Source organism: Alosa sapidissima, chromosome 24, assembly GCF_018492685.1.
Source record: "Alosa sapidissima isolate fAloSap1 chromosome 24, fAloSap1.pri, whole genome shotgun sequence".
In the NCBI taxonomy this organism is placed as follows: Eukaryota; Metazoa; Chordata; class Actinopteri; order Clupeiformes; family Clupeidae; genus Alosa; species Alosa sapidissima.
The window spans coordinates 21,792,085-21,812,667 of record NC_055980.1 but is presented as its reverse complement, the minus strand read 5'-3'; the positions used below and the strand labels follow the sequence as shown (position 1 = coordinate 21,812,667).

The window sequence follows — 20,583 nt, the reverse complement described above, 5'->3', positions numbered from 1 at the left end:
CTTGCAGAGTCTAACAGACACAGCACTGCACAAACATGAGCAAGCACACTCACACACTCTCTCTCTCTCACACACACACACACTCTCACTCTCTCTCACAGGGACACACACACACACTCTCTCTTTCTCTCTCTCTCTCTCTCTCACACACACACACACACACTCTCTCTCACAGGGACTCTCTCTCTCTCTCTCCTTCTCACACACACACAGCAGATCTCTTCGTCCATATATTCGTCATATTTCTCCCAAGGCCCCTCTGATCTCAAGCTCCAATCCGGACATCTTTGAAGTGAGAGGAAAGTGAATAAGCAGGAAATCCATTGTGTACATGAACTCCCCAAATGACCTCTGATGAAGGACACAGCCCAACTGCTCAGCATGCTATTCCCAATCCTGTGTGACATATGCATGCTATAAGCCCTGTAACACTGATCAAGCTATCAAATTACAGTCAATTATTACAATGTATGTAATTATTTGGATGAAACTTTGAATGAGCTGGAGATTCTCAACCTTATTGTGGATAAGTCATTCACACCACAACAAATAGTATACATGGATTCTCTTTACAGTCTAAATGCCTAGAAATGATCCCTCACATAAATGTGGTGATGTGACTATTATTTTCCAGGCCATGTTCACTCTTTTTTTATGCCTTTAATGATAGGACAGTGGAAAGTGACAGGAAGCGAATGGGAGAGAGAGACCCATGTTCACTCTTACGCCCATATTCTTCCTATAGAGCCTTTCATCATTAAAAACAAAAACAATGCTTGAACATTCTATTTAGGCCCCAATCTACTTCCTCTGCATTAAGATAACATATGGAATGTTAAAAAGGAAGCCTTGTGGGGCCAACTATGATGCTGATAATGGAACTCTCTTGAAAGGGTCTATACACTGTCTATGAGCTGAGGCCACAGTAGACATGCTCATGATGTTGATTGAACTGTATAATAGATCTGTAGACTATAAGGCTATACTTTATAACAACCACTTTATACTAGCCACGAGCCTGTATAAGAACGTATTGAGTTCCTCAGAGTTCCACTGGAAAGCTCACTTTGCTTCACAACACACCAGTGTGCCTCGGGACACCGGTTGAGAACCAGAGCTATTAGTTCTAGATTGTTCCTGTGGCTCGAGGAGCTACCAATACCATGGGTCTGATTCTATAGTCACACACATGTTCATTAAAAGTCTATATTAAAGACAAACATGCATTTATTGACTAAATGTCAAACATGCATTTATTGACTAGATGTCTTGTTACCTTTCGAATGATAAGAGCACCATCTATTGGTGAATGTTGTGAGTGGCTTTTCACAATGAGAGAGCTCCTGAGACAGACAGAGCTCCTGACAGAGACAGGAAACAAAGACAAGGTAACAGAATAGCAGCCTGTGAAAGGTCTGACAGGAAACAGTGAAATTTACACAAAAAAAATCACTGTTGAGGGAACATGTTGAAAAGCACAGTGTCAACACAGGATATCCTGACATGACAGCTTGATGTGTTATGACCTTAGAGAGCAGTTCACCTTATATGCCCAAAATGCTACAATTTGTTGATATTGCTAGTAAGTCCATCTCTATGCGACAGATAACTTTTCCACATGATGCAGACTTCCTTCTAATCTCTGAGCACTCGATTCTGTGTGTGAATAATAGAAAAGAATATTTACAATTTTTGGTAAAGCCACTGTCAACCACTGGTGAATAAATCAATGAAATACTCACCTGATACAGACATAACTAAGAGCCTTTACAGCATGCACATAGGGATTTAGACTTATTTATAGTCCAATTAATTTTCACTTCAATGCATCTGGCCTTTTACATGTGTTTCTACTGAGCAATATGCATGGATGATTATATACCTGGCTGTTAAATTGACAAGTTTATGAATCATGTTAAGTGTTAAATAATGTTGGTTATTAAATAATAGGCCTACCTCTACTACTTTCTCAGTTTAGCTATACACATCCAAATGGCAATATGGCCAAAGCCTGACAATAGTTAACAAAAGAAAGTCATAGAGTGAGTTTTGTTGGATTCAAAGTTCCCTGGATCACAAGGTTACCATTTCCCCTTGGCTATCCTCTTTTCTGCTGACCATAGTAGTTGTGATGTGCAGTCCACACAGCCCATTTCCACTAGAAAGTAGGCAAGACAACCAGAGGGCCGGAGTCATGGAGAGCAAAGCCATGAAAGCTCTACCAGATCCCCCTGAAGAGGACGACCGGGAAGAGAAGGTTTATGGGAATGTTTTAGCCGAGCTGGAGTCTGTTGACTTGCCTTTGGGGACCACACTGAGGTATGGCCCTACATGGAATTCCTTCCTATTCAGTTGACTAACACAGCCTGTAAGTAAGGTTGACATCTGACCAATGTGTAAACCTGAGAGATACTGTATGGTACAGATTTTAAAATAAATACGTAATCTCAAAATGAAGATACATTGAATCCACTGGCTTGATATTGAATATTTAGTTTTGCTAAATGTAGCCTACTGCCCTTTAGGCTATGTGCAAACAACCTGTAACAGAGGCAGTTTGAAACTTAAGGGCAGTTAGGTCTTTTTCCTTCACTAAATAATTGCCGTCAGTACCTGGGAAGACAGGTGTTACCAACCTAGCCACTAAGACATTTATGGTCTAATATTCTGTTGATTTCAAAATGATGATGTTAAGGAATAATTATGATGACAGATGTCTCTTTAGCCTAATTCAAACCATTCAGTCTCATCCAATTGTTAAAGTCCATCTCTGTCCTAAATTCTATGATGTATAAATAACATGCAAAATGTGTGAGATACACAATACCATTTTCTTGATAAAAACTCTGTTCATGTGCGCGCAGTGTGTTCACCCCACCACAATTTAGTCTATGGCGTAATATGCGCGTTATGTCGCCACCTAGCAGGATTAGCCTTTCTCCCCGCATTGTCGCTGAATACTACTGTGATGAATACAACCAACATGGCGGAGAATGAAACCTTGGAGAGTATTACGGAGCATGAACGTATCCTGCAGGAAATTGAGAGCACTGACACAGCCTGTGTTGGCCCAACACTTCGGTAAGGAAATGTCTATTATCAGGAACATTTAGTGTTTTTTTCCAGTTGGATTTGCGGACGGTGATGGCAGCACAACAGATATGAAATCAGGCCTTTGTTAGCTAACATTAGCTAGCTATCGTTTACTGAAGAAGTGGATGGAGAGAGACGCTACTTTAAGCAAACAGTGCGATGAATGCAACATATGATCTCACATAGTCCCGGGATGCTGAACGCTCCGTGCTACCTTGAAATGTTTACCTACATAACCGCTTACTTTTAAGCCTCTCTGGTTGTGTTGTCTAGGGCTGTCAATTCTGTGTTAGTCACTATGAAGCGAGCCAACTATGGCTCACTCAGTGTTTACTGTAGCCAGCCAACTAGCGGATAGCAGTGATATGATGCGTCATTTGTGGATTCACATGAGTGTTAACATTAATGCATTTTGATTGATCCTTCTCTTGCTTGCAAGATATATACCCAGTTTTTTTGTCATACATGTAGTCAGAATGCCACTGCTAATCCAGGATGGGAAATGGGCCTGTGCTTGGGAACTCACAGCAGACTGATGTTATCCTGGCTATGGTGACTTGATTATCCTATCAGCAGCTAACGTTTAGCTAGGTACTGTTGAATATCTGACTGTGGTGGCACAGGCTCCCTTTTTAGTTAATTTCTTAAGAGGCTGTACATTTCTCTGGCCATGTTGAAACTCGTTTTTTCCCCATTCAGTTTTAGAAATTAAGTGGGTGTGGCTGATGTCCATTTGCCAGTTAGCTATCAAGCTAGCTTAGCCACCTGGCTGCCTCTCAAGGTTGTTGATCAGTTTGTGTAGTTGGACTGTCACACAAGCTTATGTTGATGTATGCTCTTTCATTAATCATTAAAACACTATAAGTGATAGTTTGCTGGCTTGAATTAACGTTTGCTCGTTAACGTTATATGCCCATATACAACTTCACACATATGGGCGTGCTGGTTATGATAAACAGTGTCCTCTTGATCTTCCTGTTCATTATGACTGGCAGTTCAGCTGTCAAGCTAGCATTGCTCTAGGATAATGTTCGTACAACACATGACATAGCGTGCCAAGCTGTTGTTAAACTTTCTCCCCGAAACCCAACCTCGGCATTTATTAAAAAAAACAACAACTTAAAAAGTGTTATATTATCAGCACATTGGGAGATGATATGCGTTAGCTGCCATATTACTCGGTGAGCTAATGATAGCAATCTAGCTATCTATCTTGAGTGGAAGGAGTGTGACAGCGGGCAGCCTACGTGCTGTTCTACCCCAGGCGTTCCAGGTGGTCACTGGATGTGTTCCATTTTGGTAAAAATAAGTGTGTTGTCATGACCTGTAATAGATAGTTATTATTCTATATTTGATTGGCATAAACCCTCTGGCAAACCAAGCCATGTTGTATTGTTATAGAGCTCCCAAGACAGACACCCATGGCTAGGTGAGGTTCTTGTCTGTCAGGCAGCATACAGTTGGAATCTCATGCCTCTTGTACAATTTGAACTGATTGTACTGATTGTATTATGTAAGCATGTGGTTTTAGATCTGTCACTGGTGGTCTCCCTCGTATGTTAGTCACAATTTGATTCATTTCAACACAATTCTCTGAATGCTATGTGCTGTTTAGCTCTGCTAATCTGTTCCTTCTGTGCAAAGCGTAGCTCTGTCTGTTAGCTACAGTATGCAACATGAGTCGGGAGATATAGAAACACAGCAGTGATGCATTGGCCATCCAGACATTCTAGAACTCTGCACCCTGTGACTCCACCTCTACAGGTCACCACAGCAACAGTGCCCGGGAGCTACGGAATCCTGTGATCTGTAAAGATGTGCCTTCTGGCTATGCGCTTCTAAGTGGCAGATTGGCCCCAGACTTTGTGTGACTTGACGGAAATATTACCTGGTTTGGCCGGTTTCAGGTGTGACTCTATGGCTTGACATGAAATAGGCTGTACTCTGTGTGTGTTTTGTTGTGTGTGAGCACTCAAGCTTTCTGTCTCATCTCAACTGAAGATTCTAGAACAGAGCTCCGCTTTAGAATCTTTGATCTCAACCGAGTCCAGGGTCAAGCAAATCATTTGCCCAGGCAGATGACACCCCTGTGGTCCTGCTGGTTAAGACCGAGTCAAATTGTATTCAAAGTACGACCAGGCCATCTTTCATAGGGCTGTAGGCAGGGTTGGAAGTAGACTGTTTAAATGTGAATCTCCACCAGCCACTGACCGGCAGACAAATGATTCAACCCACCAGTCACTCAATAATAAAGTTGTTATTTTGTTTCTGAAATCTGCCAGCCACTTTCATATTTTAGCAGCATTTGGCTGGTGCTAATTTCCGTGCCTGGACTGTGTCTGTCAGTGTCCAGGCCAGGGAGCACAACTGTAGGCTACATTGTAGCATTAGGGCCTAAGTTCTGTCATATGTGATTTCCACAAGCCATCACGGGCTCAGTTATCCTCTCCATGTACTGTTCTCTCTCTTTCTATTTCATAATGCCTCTTAGTGTATACGATTTGCTTCTCAGGTGTTAAAAAAAAAACCTTTAAAAAAATCTGTTTCAATGTCTCTCTTTGTTTTTTTTGTTGTTGATGTTATCATGCCTGTGTTTTCTGAATTGATCCTAAGTCAGGCAATAAAGGTGATGAGTACAATGATGATGATGATGAAGATGATTCATTCTCATCATCATCATCATCGTCGTTGTCACCACCATTAAAAAGGGAGTGCATTTAAACTCCATTATTAAGACACAGTGCTCTTAGCATGCTGATGCTTTTATGGGACCCCGGGTTGGCAAAGATTACACTGAGAGCATTTCTGAAAAAAATATTCAAATTCAAAGTAACGGAGGCAACAGAGTAATGACGCCTGGCTTCCTATAACCTGGCATACATCGAGTAGTAGGTTAGTATTAAGACAACCACATAGCCTGGGAGAACCCAGCCGAACTGGTTACCAAATTTGATGTTGCTCTGCAGGTCAGTCTGGTAAGGAGGCCATTGACACCCATTTTCAATGTTCCTAAAACCCAGGCACCAGTCACAATCACAATGACTTATCTGGCATGGGGCGGGCTTTTTATGATGACAGATAGCAGTGCACATTCAACACAACCAATGGCTGCGTTGATGGCAACATGGTTAAACAGATATGAACATTAAAACCGAAACGATTTGGTAAGAGTTTAATGCACCAATTTAAGTTTATTTTCTCTGCTGGTTACGCCCCTGTAAGCCTTTCCAGATCCACTCTCAATCTCAACTGAGATATGCTGTCTGGCATCAACCAGGCTAACAACCATAGGCTAACAACCATAGGCTAACAACCATAGGCTAAACAAATAGTTCAGCTTAGCGGGCTAGCGAAGATTGTGCTGGGTGCTGGCGGGTGATCTCGGTGTTAAAATGGCTTTAGAGTCAGAGTCTAGAATTTCTGTGGTTTGATGTTGGTTAGGTTGTCTTGTTGTGTGTGTGTGTGTGTGTGTGTGTGTGTGTGTGTGTGTGTGTGTGTGTGTGTGTGTGTGCGCGTTTTCTTTATCAGAGCTGACAGCTGCTGCAGGGTGGACAGGAAAAGTGAACCTTTTGGTGCTCTGACCAAAATAAACAGGAAGTAGGAAACTCCTGCCTTAGACAGTTGACAGGAGTGTGTGTGTGTGTGTGTGTGTGTGTGTGTGTGTGTGTGCGCACGCGTGCAAGTGTCAGTGTTCTTGCATGTACTAGGCCTGATGCGTAAGTCTGTGTGCTTGTGTATCATATTCCACAAGTACAGTGCAAATATGTGTTTATGAGAATGTGTGTGTGTGTGTGTGTGTGTGATTTCCCTTGCTGTGGCATTTTGTCCTTGTTCTGCCTCAGCTGCAGTGTAATCACAGCCATAGGTCTTTATGGAGGGCAACTCTGAGCGTAGGAAAGAGCCACTAGAGAGGCAACACACCTTCAACCCCCTGCCACACACACTCTCACACACACACACACACACACACACACACACACACACACACACACACACTTCCTCTTTCCTCTAACTGGTACATGGCCATTGCTGACAGAGCACAGGATTATATAGCCAAAATAAAGATTTAAGGCCACAGAAGGGCATCCCTCATGGAAACACACACACACACACACACACAGGGCACGAGGGTGCACAGCTGGGCCATTTGAAACTGAAATCAACTCAGAGATGGGGCAAGGTTTTCATTTTGCAAATTGCATTTCAGCACTAGTTCTTAGCTCCTGTCTTAAGGCCAACACCCACTGGCGACCACATTGGCGTCTATGGATTTGACGCTCAAGAGATAGAAACATTTTCCAAACTCTGGCGTTGACGTGCACCAGGCGCAGCCAGTGGGCTCCATTAAAAGTAACGGAGTTCTAAACTTTGGTGTCACGTGACGCGCAACATACGCCACCAGTGGCCGTTGGCCTTTAGACGGACTTTAGCTTTGGGTATGTGTGTTGGTGGTCAGTAAGAGCTGAGCCAGTGACCAAACGGGTACAGCTGATAAGTTTAGCTTATGATCCCTACACGTGTGAAGACCATAGCCCCTCCTGTCACAGTAGAGGTGGCCAGCCTATAAGAAAATGGCTCACTATGCAGTTGGTCATTCTCATGTCAAATCCAATATCACATTAACAGGGGTCCTTCGTTTTCTGATGGATAGCGTACGTCATGGTCATGGGTGACATGCCAACCGTTGCTAAGGGCAACCCCCAACATTGTTCGTTTTCATCCCCCGCGGTCTCCGTGATGTATTTGCTTCAATGCTGCGCTCCTTTACAATTCTGAACATGCATTGATGTTTGTTTTTGTCATTTATATTTCATTAATCCTTTTCTATAGGTAGAGTAAGCTTCAACTGCCTTGGATTGAAGGATGCTGCCGGCCATGCACCTGTATTGCCATGTACTAGTTGTAGTGCGGCAGAAGTGTTGTTAAACAGCCTTTTTGCAGTTTAGCGAGTGTTGTGTTGCCTGTGTATCTGTGTAGCTGAACTGTAGACTATGAGAAGGCTCTTCAATACGCGAGCGTTGTGTTGTTAACTGTGCCCCCTCCGAGTAACCTGCGTAGACGATAAAGCAGTACTAAAGGTTCCAGTCAGACACACTGCACCTAACCATGCCACTCCATGCCCAGCCGTGCCACTCCATGCCCCCCCCATGCCAAACCGTGCCCCCCCCCATGCCAAATCCATGCCCAACCGTGCCCCCCCATGCCAAACTGTGCCCCCCCCATGCCAAACCGTGCACCCCCATGCCCAACCATGCACAACCGTGCCCAACCGTGCCCCCCCCCCCCATGCCCAACCGTGCCCAACCGTGCCCCCCCCCATGCCCAACCGTGCCACTCCATGCCCAGCCGTGCCCAGCCATATGGCTCGGCTGTCCCTCTGTCTCTCAAGTTCAGTTCAAGTTAAAGTTAGAGTTGTCTGATATTGGGGGTGCTGCTGCTGCTGTGGTGCGAGTGGCTCAGCTGCCCCTTGGCCTCGCAAGCCTCCATTAAAATTTGTGATTTGGTTTTGTAAAGGACCAAAGCACCACAAAGAAAAACAGGATGTGAAAGAATGAAAGTAGCACAATAAACGAGTAGCACGTAGAGTAATAAACAATAAACGAGTAGCACGTAGAGTAATAAACAATAAACGAGTAGCACGTAGAGTAATAAACAATAAATGAGTAGCACGTAGAGTAGCACGTATAAACGGAAAAGCAGAACTACACATGAGGAAGTAGTAGCCTTGTTCAGTCGGCCCCAGGCCCGGCAGGTGTTGAGGCCTAGCACTGTGTGTGACTGACTAATGTTCAGCAGGTCTACACTTTTATCTAAAGCAACACGCATTAGCAACGGCGGGTCCCGGAATCAACCGTAGGTCGAGCGATGGTCGGTCGGTGACGTTACCGCTGCTTCACCACATGTGACTCATTTGGACCTCAGGATGTGCTGCCTCACCAGTCCGTAACGCGGGCAGTTCTGGTGTGTGTGTGTGTGTGTGTGTGTGTGTGTGGTTGTGTGTGTGTGTGTGCTTGGGTCAGTTTCTGAATGCTGAACACAGGCCACTTGAGACCTCAGGGTGGTGCAGGCCGCCAGTCCATCTTGGACTATGGCTGCAACAGTTAATTAATCGATTAATTGAATAGCTTAGCTGTTGATTGTTAATTAAATTAAATGAAATTAAGCATTGACTGTTTTGGTAATTGATAATCAGTATGTGTCACTCTTTAAAGAAACAACTTCAAAATTCTCTGTTTCTCTGAGTGTGTGTTGTGTAAGTCTGTATTTGAAGGTGTCTGGTTATAGGACTTCAATGTACAGTCTGTACAAGAGTAAAGAGTTTAGTTGCTGTAAATGATATCACAGCAACTAAATATACAGAAGAAGGGAGAGTGTGAGTGTTCTGCTCTTACGAGTGTTCTGCTCTTACGAGTGTTCTGCTCTTACAAGTGTTCTGCTCTTACGAGTGTTCTGCTCTTACGAGAGTGCTCTTACGTCAACAACACTATGCACCATGTGCTCTTGACCAAAGCGCTTGAGCTCCTAGAATGTTCTAGAGGAACTGCTTAGTGGTGGTCAGTACAGACTAGCTCTATTGGTCTGTGTGTGTGTGTGTGTGTGTGTGTGTGTGTGTCTGTGTGTGTGTTGGGGCGTGCTCACTGCATGTCTGTTGGTGCTTTTGTTAAATGGATTAGTCTAATTGACATCAGGACATTCATTGGTTTTTACGCTATACCTTAAGTAAGTATAAGTATTGTATACTCTTTTGATCCCGTGAGGGAAATTTGGTCTCTGCATTTATCCCAATCTGTGAATTAGTGAAACAGACTCAGCACACAGTGAACACACAGTGAGGTGAAGCACACACTAATGTGAGCTGCCTTCTACAGCGGCGCTCAGGAGCAGTGAGGGGCTTAGGTGCCTTGCTCAAGGGCACTTCAGCCGTGGATGTGGACATAGGAGAGCAGTGCTCAAACACTTTCCCCACCCACATTTTTCCTACCGGCAACCCTTCGGTTACAAGCCCAAAGCCCTAAACCAGTCGGGCCACGGCTGCCCCTAAGGTGCTGCTTATGCTGCTGTGCTTTGAGGAGTGTCTGTTGACCACATACCGTATTTTCCGGACTATAAGTTGCACTTTTTTTCATAGTTTGGCTGGTCCTGCGACTTATACTCAGGAGCGACTTATAGTCCGGAAAATACGGTAGTTATGTTTTATTATTTCTATAGTAGTTTTCTTCTGCCTGTGTCTTTGGAAGTGCTCTCAGTGGGCCAGTTGAAGTTGGACCTGAGACACCTTGATAGCCGTAGTCCTTCAAAGGGTTATTCATGACCAGGAAGTTGAGTAACCGGCATTAAACACTGCAGGCCAAACTAGCGCTCGGGGTGGCTCTTGGGCATAGAGACTCTTAGCCCTCCAAAGGAAGTTTCATAGGTTGGACATTTGGATGATACAAATTCATTCAAATGAATGTAGGGCTGATTTGTTTGTTTATGTATGTATGTATGTGTGTGTGTAAGTATGTGTGTGTTTGTTTTACTTTTTTTTTATCAACAAACTTGCACTCTTCCGATTCCAATGCCCTTTTTCAAAATGTTGTGGCCAAATTTCCTGTGAAGAAACTATTTCATAATTTCTCAACACCTTTTTTGTCAGTGTGGGCCCACACTACAACAGTGAAGAGTTGCATACAGCAGTCACATCCTTTTCTACAGACAGACGACACACAGAGGCACACACACACACACAGAGACACAGACACACACAGACAGACACACACAGAGACACATACCAAGACACACACACACAGAGAGACACACACACACACAGAGAGACACACACACACACAGAGAGACACACACACACACAGAGAGACACACACACACACAGAGAGACACACACACACACAGAGAGACACACACACACACAGAGAGACACACACACACACAGAGAGACACACACACACACAGAGAGACACACACACACACAGAGACACACACACACAGTGACACACACAGTCAGAGACACACACACACAGAGACACACACACACAGACAGTGATGACACTTTTATTTACATATCAAGTTGTCACACACTACAGGAAAACGATTGGGGGTGCGGTGTTCAGTCATGGGCTACATCCTGACCATGGTATGTCACCCGCTGCCACACTCTCCCAACCTTGGGGCCAAAGTCTCATTGTCCTACATCCGAGTAACCCGACCCAAGTGAGCTCAGCTCAGTGAGAGCTCATTCTCCCTGAAGGACACTCCAGCATGTCGGGTTCTCCTCCAGGCTCCACCCTGTTTTCCTGTAGCTCTCGATGCTGAGTTCGATATGTTTACGCTGTAGACAGGAGAGCTGGTGTAATTGGGCCTACTGTACAGGGGATCTGATTCTGACACTGACAGCCTGTGCGAGACTAATGGCCCTAAATGGGCTGTGAATCACAGGCACTGGGCAGGGCTCCCCCCCCCCCAGGCAACATCCATGGTTCTGAACTACACTGCCAGTCATTCATTCATGTGTGATGGCGCCCTCTGCTGGCACTTGAGATGTTGGTGCAGGGAGTGTCGGCAGGTAGAGTCTGTCAGGTGCTCATCAGGTGTCTCTGGTTGTGTTAAAGATATTTTTACAGCCCACCATCAACTTGAGAGTGAGTATATGGCCTTGCTGTAAATTACTAGAGGAATGTCATGATTGTATGGTGCTGTAGAAAAGGGAGTAGTGTGTGTATTTTCTTCCTCATAAGTGTGTCAACAAATTAGCTTACAGTAGCTGTTATTGGCCCTCATTAATGGCTGCAATAGGCAAAGACTGAAAATGAATGTAGGAATGATCCATTGATGCAACCTAATTAAGTAAGAGTCACCTACATACCCGAACATGTTAATATATAAGCCTTCTGTCCTGCTCTGCCGCACTGTCGTTCTTTCTCAGGTCAGTGATCTGGACTGCACTGTGGTTTAAGTGTGGTGTAAGTGTTTAGTGGAGAGGGGTGGAGACTTTGGACCCATTAAGCGGGGAGCGTCGGTGAGTGTGATTCACTGTAAACTGCCTGTCCATGTTTACTGATGTTTGCTTGGATAGCATGACCGATAGATACATTGCTTAATGCATTGCAAACATCCCTCCACTCAGCCTATGATACTGGACCTCTGTATAAATAGCCCAATAGGAGGGCTTGGCTATGATTTCACTTTTCAGCACCTGCATGTGTAAAGTGGTAGCCTAGAAATCTAGACACACCCTAGCGGCAGCAAATGTAATTTGCAGCCAGGGTAGTCTAGCAACTCTCCTTTGGCTTGCGAGCAGGAAAAATTAAACTTCAATCAGGCCAATCACATCGTTTATCACATCGAGTCGGTAGGTGGGCTTAATGGCAGAGTTGCGACGGTTGTGCGTGAATTCCCTGCTACTTGAAAACAAAGAAGATGGATGCTGCTGCTGGCAAACAGCGTGACACGAGTTAAGCTTTTTTTAAGTTGGCAAAAGTTTGATCAACTAGCCAACTAGCTCCGCTGGTGGGAAATCGCATGAGACTCATGAGTTGTAGCGCTATCCTATTGCGTGCAGAGGGAATTTTATCCCGCCCCTCGGATTGAGCACTGCAAATGGTGAGTTCCCAGACCTAGATTGAGACTGTTGAAACACTGTCTGTGTTTGTTTGCCCAAGTTGTAAAAATATTAACGTGCAATTATTTGAAGACAGAGTGTCTTGTTTTTTTTTTTTTTTATCCTGGTTGTAGCCAGCCAGTGCTGGGATTTGGTGACTAATATAGAAAATAAGAGAGAGGGGAAAAAAAAGTCCGCAACACCAGTATATGCTCCCAAGTTATAGTTTAATTACCGTGACGTTTCGGGCCCACTCAAGCCCTTCATCAGACGTTTTTTCCTCTTTATAATATAGAAAATAACTCTTCAGTTTTCTACTCCGGAGCTCATTGTAACTGTGGAAGGAATGTGGGTTATGGAATGAGTTGACGTGTCCTTCAATTTTACAGTTGGATTTTAAAACTCAAGCATAAGTAAGTAAGTAAGTAAGTAAGTAAGTAAGTATATAAACTCTTTTGATCCTGTGAGGTAAATTTGGTCTCTGCATTTATCCCAATCCGTGAATTATTGAAACACACTTAGCACACAGTGAACACAGTGAAGTGAAGCACACACTAATCCCGGCGCAGTGAGCTGCTTGCTACAACAGCGGCGTTCGGGGAGCAGTGAGGGGTTAGGTGCCTTGCTCAAGGGCACTTCAGCCGTTCCTTCTGGTCGGGTTCGAACCGGCAACCCTCCGGTTACAAGTCTGAAGCGCTAACCGGCAGGCCATGGTGCTCTATTCTATCTGGTGTTGGTGTTATGAAATATTTTGAGAAAACCTGACTATTCAGTCTACTGACAGGATGTAGCTTAATGATTTGTGTCAATTGAGATCACAGAATACCATGTAAGGACTCTTTTGTGTAATTTGCTGTTTTGTCCAGTAGAGGGAGCCATTGCAGTACTAATGGACGTCACCTTCATTTCCACACACTTTCTAATGTCAGACGAGGACCTGGTCTAGCTAGAGCACCTTGTGGAGGAATTGTTGATATCTCTTGATGTCAAACAGCCCTTGTTATAACAATGTAATTATACTCCTAAATGCAATGTAACCCCCTTACTAGGTTTTTAGGACTGCTTTTAAAACCGCTGTTATACTAGTAATTACAAGCCTGTATAAGACCTATACCTTTCATGAGTAAAGTACTTGAAAAAGCTGTTTAATCAACTTAATACCTTCCTCAACGAAAACAGTAAAAATTCCAATCAGGTTTTTAGATCAAATCACAGCACAGAAACGGTCCAAGTAAAATAGTTAATGATCTCAGACTTTCTACTGGCTTAAACAAAGTCTCATCCTTATTTGCCCCTCGGTGTGGCCTGGCCTAAGTGAGCTGCCTTGTTTCCTCGTGGAAGCATAGGGAAAAAATCAGGGGACCGTCATAAGTCAGCATAATGTAAACTTCCACAGCTATGCAGACGATACCCAATTATATATTTCTGTGGAGCCAACAAACCCTGATGGCCTTCGCTCCCTTATCGCATGCTTAGCCCCCATTAATCAGTGGATGAGCAACAATTCTTTAAACAGGGTTCCCACGGGTCATGGAATTTCTGGAATATCATGGAATTTTGGAAAGTCTATTCCAAACATGGAGTCAGGGAATTTCATATTTTTGGGGGCAAAGTCATGGAATACCAGGGCATTTTGTTGTAGCACTTTAAAGTTTACTTGCCAAAAAAGATAATACAAATGTTTCCACACAGAATTGGTTTATATCTGGTTATTAGCTTTACTGCTTACTTGGATAGCCCAATTTTGTTTATTTAATGCTCATTTATTCATTTCCCGCTCTAAAAAAGTAATAGATTCTTGAATTCTATGCGGCTGCTCTGAAATTATTGGTTGGTATATTGTACCATAACATTCATTATAGTAATTCATGGAAAGTCAGGGGTTTTTTTTTCAGGGAAAGTCAGGGAAAAGTCGTGGAATTTTACATTTGACTTAAGAGTGGGAACCTTGTTTAAAGCTAAATGACAATAAAAACAGATAGTAACAGAAACAGAAAGTAATAAGCCTATGTGTCATCTTAGAGAGAGAGAGAGAGAGAGAGAGAGAGAGAGAGGGGAAGAGACAGGAGAGGGGGGTGAGTGAGTGAGAGAAAAGAAGAAGAGCGGGAGAGAGAGAAAGAGGAAGGGAGAGACAGGAGCGCACATAAGAAAGATGGGGATGCAATCACATTGGTCCCTCAGAATTACCATAACACCGTGTCATGTTTCCAAAGGAACCTTGGATCGACTGTGCATGGCATGTTAAAGGAACCTGAGAGAACACAAGAGAACTGATCTCTGTGTGTGAGGCAGTAGAACTCACCCAGTAGATTGTCACATTTGCGGTATGTCCGCTCATGATATAATATATCACAACTGACTTTCTCACAGGAAGATATAAGCCATCAGCCTTTTCAGAATATTATACACTTCAGTAGGCCACCTCTCTCTCTCTCTCTCTCGCTCGTCTTGGCCTAGATTCAACAACTCCAGATGGTTGAGGGTGGGCCTGATGAGCAGGGAGTACAGCCAAGATCTTTATGCACATCTCAAGACTGAGAGAGAGAGAGAGAGAGAGATATGGATGATTTGATGTTAGAAGATATAATGAGAGATAATGGGAGATAAAGGAATGTGGAGAGAGACAAAGGAGAGAGAGAGAGATGTATGGATGCAAGGAGGGAGAGAAAGAGAGACAAAAAGAGAGTTGGATAGTGAGAGAGTGATGGGAGAGAGAGAAGGAGGGTGGGAGAGAGAGCGAGCGAGCTCAGGAGGATTCATGCTTGGTTGTCATGTTGCGCCTCAGTGTGAAGCACACAGCACCTGTTCGGACGCCGGGGCCAGAGCCAGAGAGCCGCCACTCAGGGGCCCTCAGAGGTAACCCACATGGCCATCAATGAGCTCAGTGATTGGCTCAGAAATGATACATGCACTCTGATTGGTTGATGGTGGAAGAACCGTTACTCAGAGGTAACCCACATGGCCATCAATGAGCTCAGTGATTGGCTCAGAAATGATACATGCACTCTGATTGGTTGATGGTGGAAGAACCGTTACTCAGAGGTAACCCACATGGCCATCAATGAGCTCAGTGATTGGCTCAGAAATGATACATGCACTCTGATTGGTTGATGGTGGAAGAACCGTTACTCAGAGATAACCCACATGGTCATCAATGAGCTGCAGGTTTAGGTATTTTTGGCAACTGTAGAGCTCCCTCTAGTGTCGCGATATATTTATATTTTACTATGTTGTTATAAATAGCAAACTTCTCATGAAGTTACCCCTGCTGTACATGCTTTTGTTATGGAGGTGAAGTATTAACAACAAGCAAAAACTATCCCCAAAAAGCTATATCTACTGACAAGGTAATGTTTTATGATTCTCACGAGATTTGTCGGACCGCCGTTCTTGAAGTTGCATGGCTGGTTTTCTCGGTAGTGAGTCGCTACGTCTATGCTGCATAGCTATGCTAGGTGAACGATTCGCCTAATAGAATCATCAAATTCGTTATATTAAGGTGAAAAAAATTACAGTGTAAAATTGCAAAAAGGTGCTGCAAATTGCAGGGTTAGAGTCTGGGCAAGTGCAGGGCTGAGCCCTAAGGTCAACACAATGCAGGTTCCACACAATCACTGAAGTTAAATTTAAACTAGTGTTTGTCTTTCTAAAAAATAAAAATGATGCAAACTAGTATGTACAATGTACATACTCTACTCTCATACTCTGGCCTACTCTACTGTATTTTAATGCCATTCATACTTGGTGAGCCAATTGTTTTCTCAGGTGGTACTCATTGTAAAAAGTTTGCGAACCATTGTTTTATGGTATAACAACAACAACCCATAAAGCTTTGTTTTGGTAAAAAAATGTATAACACCTGCTGAGTTATCAACACATACCAAACTAACACATAAATGTCATAATAATATTATAGCGTGTCTAAGTTCCTAAAAGTATGTGAGCATTGTTACTGTGTTATATGGTTCTGATAGGCTCTGTTACCTGGGCCAGGGTTAGGGTACCACCCCCTTCTGGTCTAATGTGTGTAGTTTTGGGGGAAAAAAGGTAGTGGAGATTACGAGGAGGTGTGTGTGAGTTGGAGCTCCTATACGTGAGTGTAAAAGTGTGTTCTTGTGGCGTGGCTGTGGCCGACAACAGTCAACATTAAACCCGGTTAATGGTAAACTGTCTCTTCATTGGCACAGAACGTTACAATATTATGATATATTGTAATGGCTCACACCGCCTCTTTTTTTTTCCAGATCTGTCTACGATGACCAGCCCAACGCCCACAAGCGCTTCATGGAGAAGCTGGATGCCAGGATACGCAACCACGACCGTGAGATCGAGAAGATGTGCAACTTCCACCACCAGGGCTTCGTGGACGCCATCACAGAGCTTCTTAAAGTCAGAGCAGATGCAGAGAAACTCATGGTAAGTCACTGCTCACAGACCTTACTTATTCTATATTATTATTATTTTTTTTTTGGGGGGGGGGCTTTTTATGCCTTTAATGATAGGACAGTGGAGAGTGACAGGAAGCGAATGGGAGAGAGAGCAGGGCTGGGATCCGGAAAGAACCACAGGCGGGAATTGAACCCGGGTCGCCGGCGTATGCCACAGGTGCCCCAGCCAATTGAGACTTGGGAGCTGAGCCTTCAACAAACTGACTAATAACAAATAGGACAGCACTCCAAATTGACTTGACTTTTTAATCACTTACTTACTTCTCAATTGCCTCCTTTTCATCCTATGCCGTCATGTAAGGAGATGGTAGACAGGCAGATGCCATTGAGGCCAGGATTGTTACTTCTTTTAAATGGATGCTTGCTTTGGCTGAAGCCCATTTGTGCCAAGCTAGCATATCCCAGAGTTCTGTTGAGGCTTAGCGTTAAAAATATCCTTTACTAGTAAACTTAACTAAATGTTGTTTCATCGTTATAAAATCCTTAACTAGTAAACTTTACTAAATGCTGTTTCAGACATATTGAGCTGCTCTCTGTACATCCGTCGGCCCACTAATTTGTAACTCCGTCTAATTTTAACATTTCATTTAAACTTCACAATGGACTTGGATAATTGATATGCAATTGTAATACAGTAAAGAAAAAGGCGACAAATATTGAAAGTTAATTCAATCAAGAATTCAACCAAGCTGTGGTGTAAGCATTTCCTATAGCATCATAAGTATGAGTTTTGTGCCTATAACTGAGACAGATTACCCTGTTGCAGCTCGATAAGCTTCACGATGTTGACTTGGCCATTCTCATGTTTCCCTGCCACTAATGTCCTGTTTCGCTATAAGGACAAGTTTGAGCCAAGCATGGAATTGGTCTGGTTTTCTCGTGCCTCAGACCCACTCTTAAAGACTTCCCGACCCAATGCTTTGAGGAACCCAGACTGAGTCAGTTGTGCCAGGGATTGACTCTAGGCACAGTGGTATAAATGTTTAACCCAAAGAACCTGCAGTGCAAAGCTCAAAAGCCATTTTGTAACCATTAAAAAATCCAAAAGAAATAGCTTAAATGAATAATTTCAGATTACTGTTTTGTTTTCAGTGTCGTTGCAACAAAGAATACTCAGTGGAATATGGGCAGAGTGCGCTTGTTGAAAATCAAAAGGCCTTTTCACACAGAGATCACGCTAAATTTGCGGGAAGAGGGGACGTCTTTTTGCCATCTTTTTGTGTCTGAAAGCGAGGTGAAAATTTGCCGGCCTGCTGATCTGTTCACATGATGCGGCATTTTGGGGAGGCAGGATCAGCTATAGTAAATTAAATTGTGACGTGCAACAGGGGGCGTGTAGAGTGATAGTCGTAGGCCATATGTACGTGGGCTTTTAGATAGGCCTACAGCAGGTGTGTGATTTCAAAAACCATGGCGGGAGAACCGACTGCACTTTGGTTAGCTTGCATTTGCTTTACTGTTGCTGTTAGAATGTTAAATTCTTGCGATAGATGTCTTCAGACAATAAAACGTAATTTGGAAGGGAAATTGAAGAGAAGAGTTGCCCCTTGCCTTGGCAGTACAATGTACTGTGCGTACAATTTATTCATGAAATTGTTCAATATTACAACAATAAAAATAGCTTGTGTACTGTCTTAATTGAAACATGCTTCGCGCACAAATCATAGCCTAGGGCAAAGAGAATGGACATCTCAACAAACAAAGTTTGGGACAACCAAACAGCAGTGTAGCCAAAGCAAATCCTAATTGTTAGGTTACCATAGCTGTGTTTTCTCTGGGCCTATTGGAAATCGCGACATAAGCACATTGGTTTCTTTTTTCTTTTCTTTCTTGTTCGCGTGTTGGGTAGTGAAGCGATAATGCATTTAAAGCTGTAATGTGAGCCAGAGCCGATATGGCCAGAACTGCTGCTCTGTAAAGGTATTTCTGTCCCACCCAAATTTGCTGAACTACTTGCGAAGTAGCCTATTCATCACAGACATCACATGTATCACACGAAAGAGCTTTTTCTCAGCCTTTAAACGATGTTAGTGGTTAGTTGTTGTGGTAAACGGTTCGCGAGAAAAGTAAATTTAATTTAATCATATTTTTTTGCGCCCGTCTCCCTACCCATTCATCTTGGTGGAATACTTCGCGAACTTTCCCTAGATGCCTAGATAAGCATTAGCCTACAATCAGAGGATATACATATAGGGCAGACAGACGCTCATGAGTTCATGCTTTGTTTTATCGCTGGATTTTAAGATGGCCTATTATGGCAACTGATTGCATTCCAAGCTACAGTCAACTCTAGCAGGCATTGAATGACTGGAGACTTTGTGAATTTATAGATTGACATAATGTGCTGTCTCTGCGATTGCTGCTTTTGATCAGTTAGATTTATTTGCAATCTCCTGTGGTGGGCTGGACATAGCATTGAAATGCCCGCCCAGATTCCCCTTTCCGCCTTGACCCATTCACACTGGTGGCGGAACGAAAAAACTCGGCAAAATGTCTAGGGGTCTTGGTAGTAAATTTGGCGAGAGACTTTGTTCTCGCCGTTCCACATCGGTCTATGTGAAAGGGACAGTCGTTCCGCGATTCTGGTACATAAAATCGCGGCGATTTTGCCAGTGTGAAAAGGCTTAAAGAATGGTCGCACTCCAAAAATCTTTCTTTCTTGCTGGTTTATTCCATTAGCAACAGGGGTAAAAGAACAAACGTTTCGGCCTTATGGCCTTCGTCAGTGTGTTGTTCAGAGTGCGCTCGTTGAAATGAGGCCTGTTGCTTGACCAGCGCTGGCCCCCAGTGTTCCTGTCGATCAGATGGTGTTGTGGTCCTGGCCAAACTCTCGTTAACTCTCCTTACAGTCGACTCGATGCGAGATTGCACGCACCAAACAACGCGGGGTGGTTCGCCGAAAGGCCTGCAATTAAGACGCAAGCTGTGCGTTACATAAAAAAAAAAAAAAAAGAAAAGAAACGCATATTCAGATAACGAGTTTGTCAAACAAGGTCTCGTTCTTTCTCTTTCCCGCGGCCTCTTTCTCTTCCTGGTCCCAGGGAAAACAGACACGATTTTAATGAGATTTTTAATAAATCCCGATTCACGCTCTTGCTTCTTACGATGACCTAATGAGGGGAAGTCCCTGGCCGTGTCCGACCCTCGCTGCACCTGCGAGGGCACTGACCACTGCTCTGCCCCTCTACCCCTTGCCCAAACCGTGAACCCCAGACCCCCCCCCCCCCCCCCCCAACAACCCCCCCCAAAAAACCCCCTTCACCCCTCTCATCCCTCTCATCCAGGGCCTCGGAAAGGGGTCCCTGTGTTCTGTGATGTGAAGCACCCACCCGGTGTCTTTCCCCTCCTCATTCAACAACGCCGCGGAAGAGAGAGAGAGAAAGAAAGAAAGAAAGAAAGAAAGAAAGAAAGAAAGAAAGAAAGATCGAACGAGCGAGCAACGGAATG

At 43.8% G+C, this 20,583-nt stretch overlaps 1 protein-coding gene across 10 annotated transcripts in view; it reads left to right on the top strand.

Annotated features, from left to right (window-relative positions):
* Nucleotides 1-2,160: 2,160 nt before the first annotated feature.
* exoc6 (exocyst complex component 6) overlaps nucleotides 2,161-20,583 on the top strand; it is a 60,601-nt gene continuing 42,178 nt past the window's right edge. For 3 of the 10 annotated variants that reach the window (XM_042081962.1, XM_042081961.1, XM_042081960.1), the window contains exons 1-2: nucleotides 2,162-2,319; nucleotides 16,933-17,104. In XM_042081962.1, coding sequence (XP_041937896.1) covers nucleotides 2,195-2,319; nucleotides 16,933-17,104 — 297 coding nt within the window. In that variant the 5' untranslated portion in view covers nucleotides 2,162-2,194. Of the gene's footprint in view, nucleotides 2,320-2,957; nucleotides 3,082-16,932; nucleotides 17,105-20,583 lie in introns of those variants that run through there. The other 7 variants (XM_042081965.1, XM_042081966.1, XM_042081958.1 and 4 more) reach the window with 3 other exon arrangements.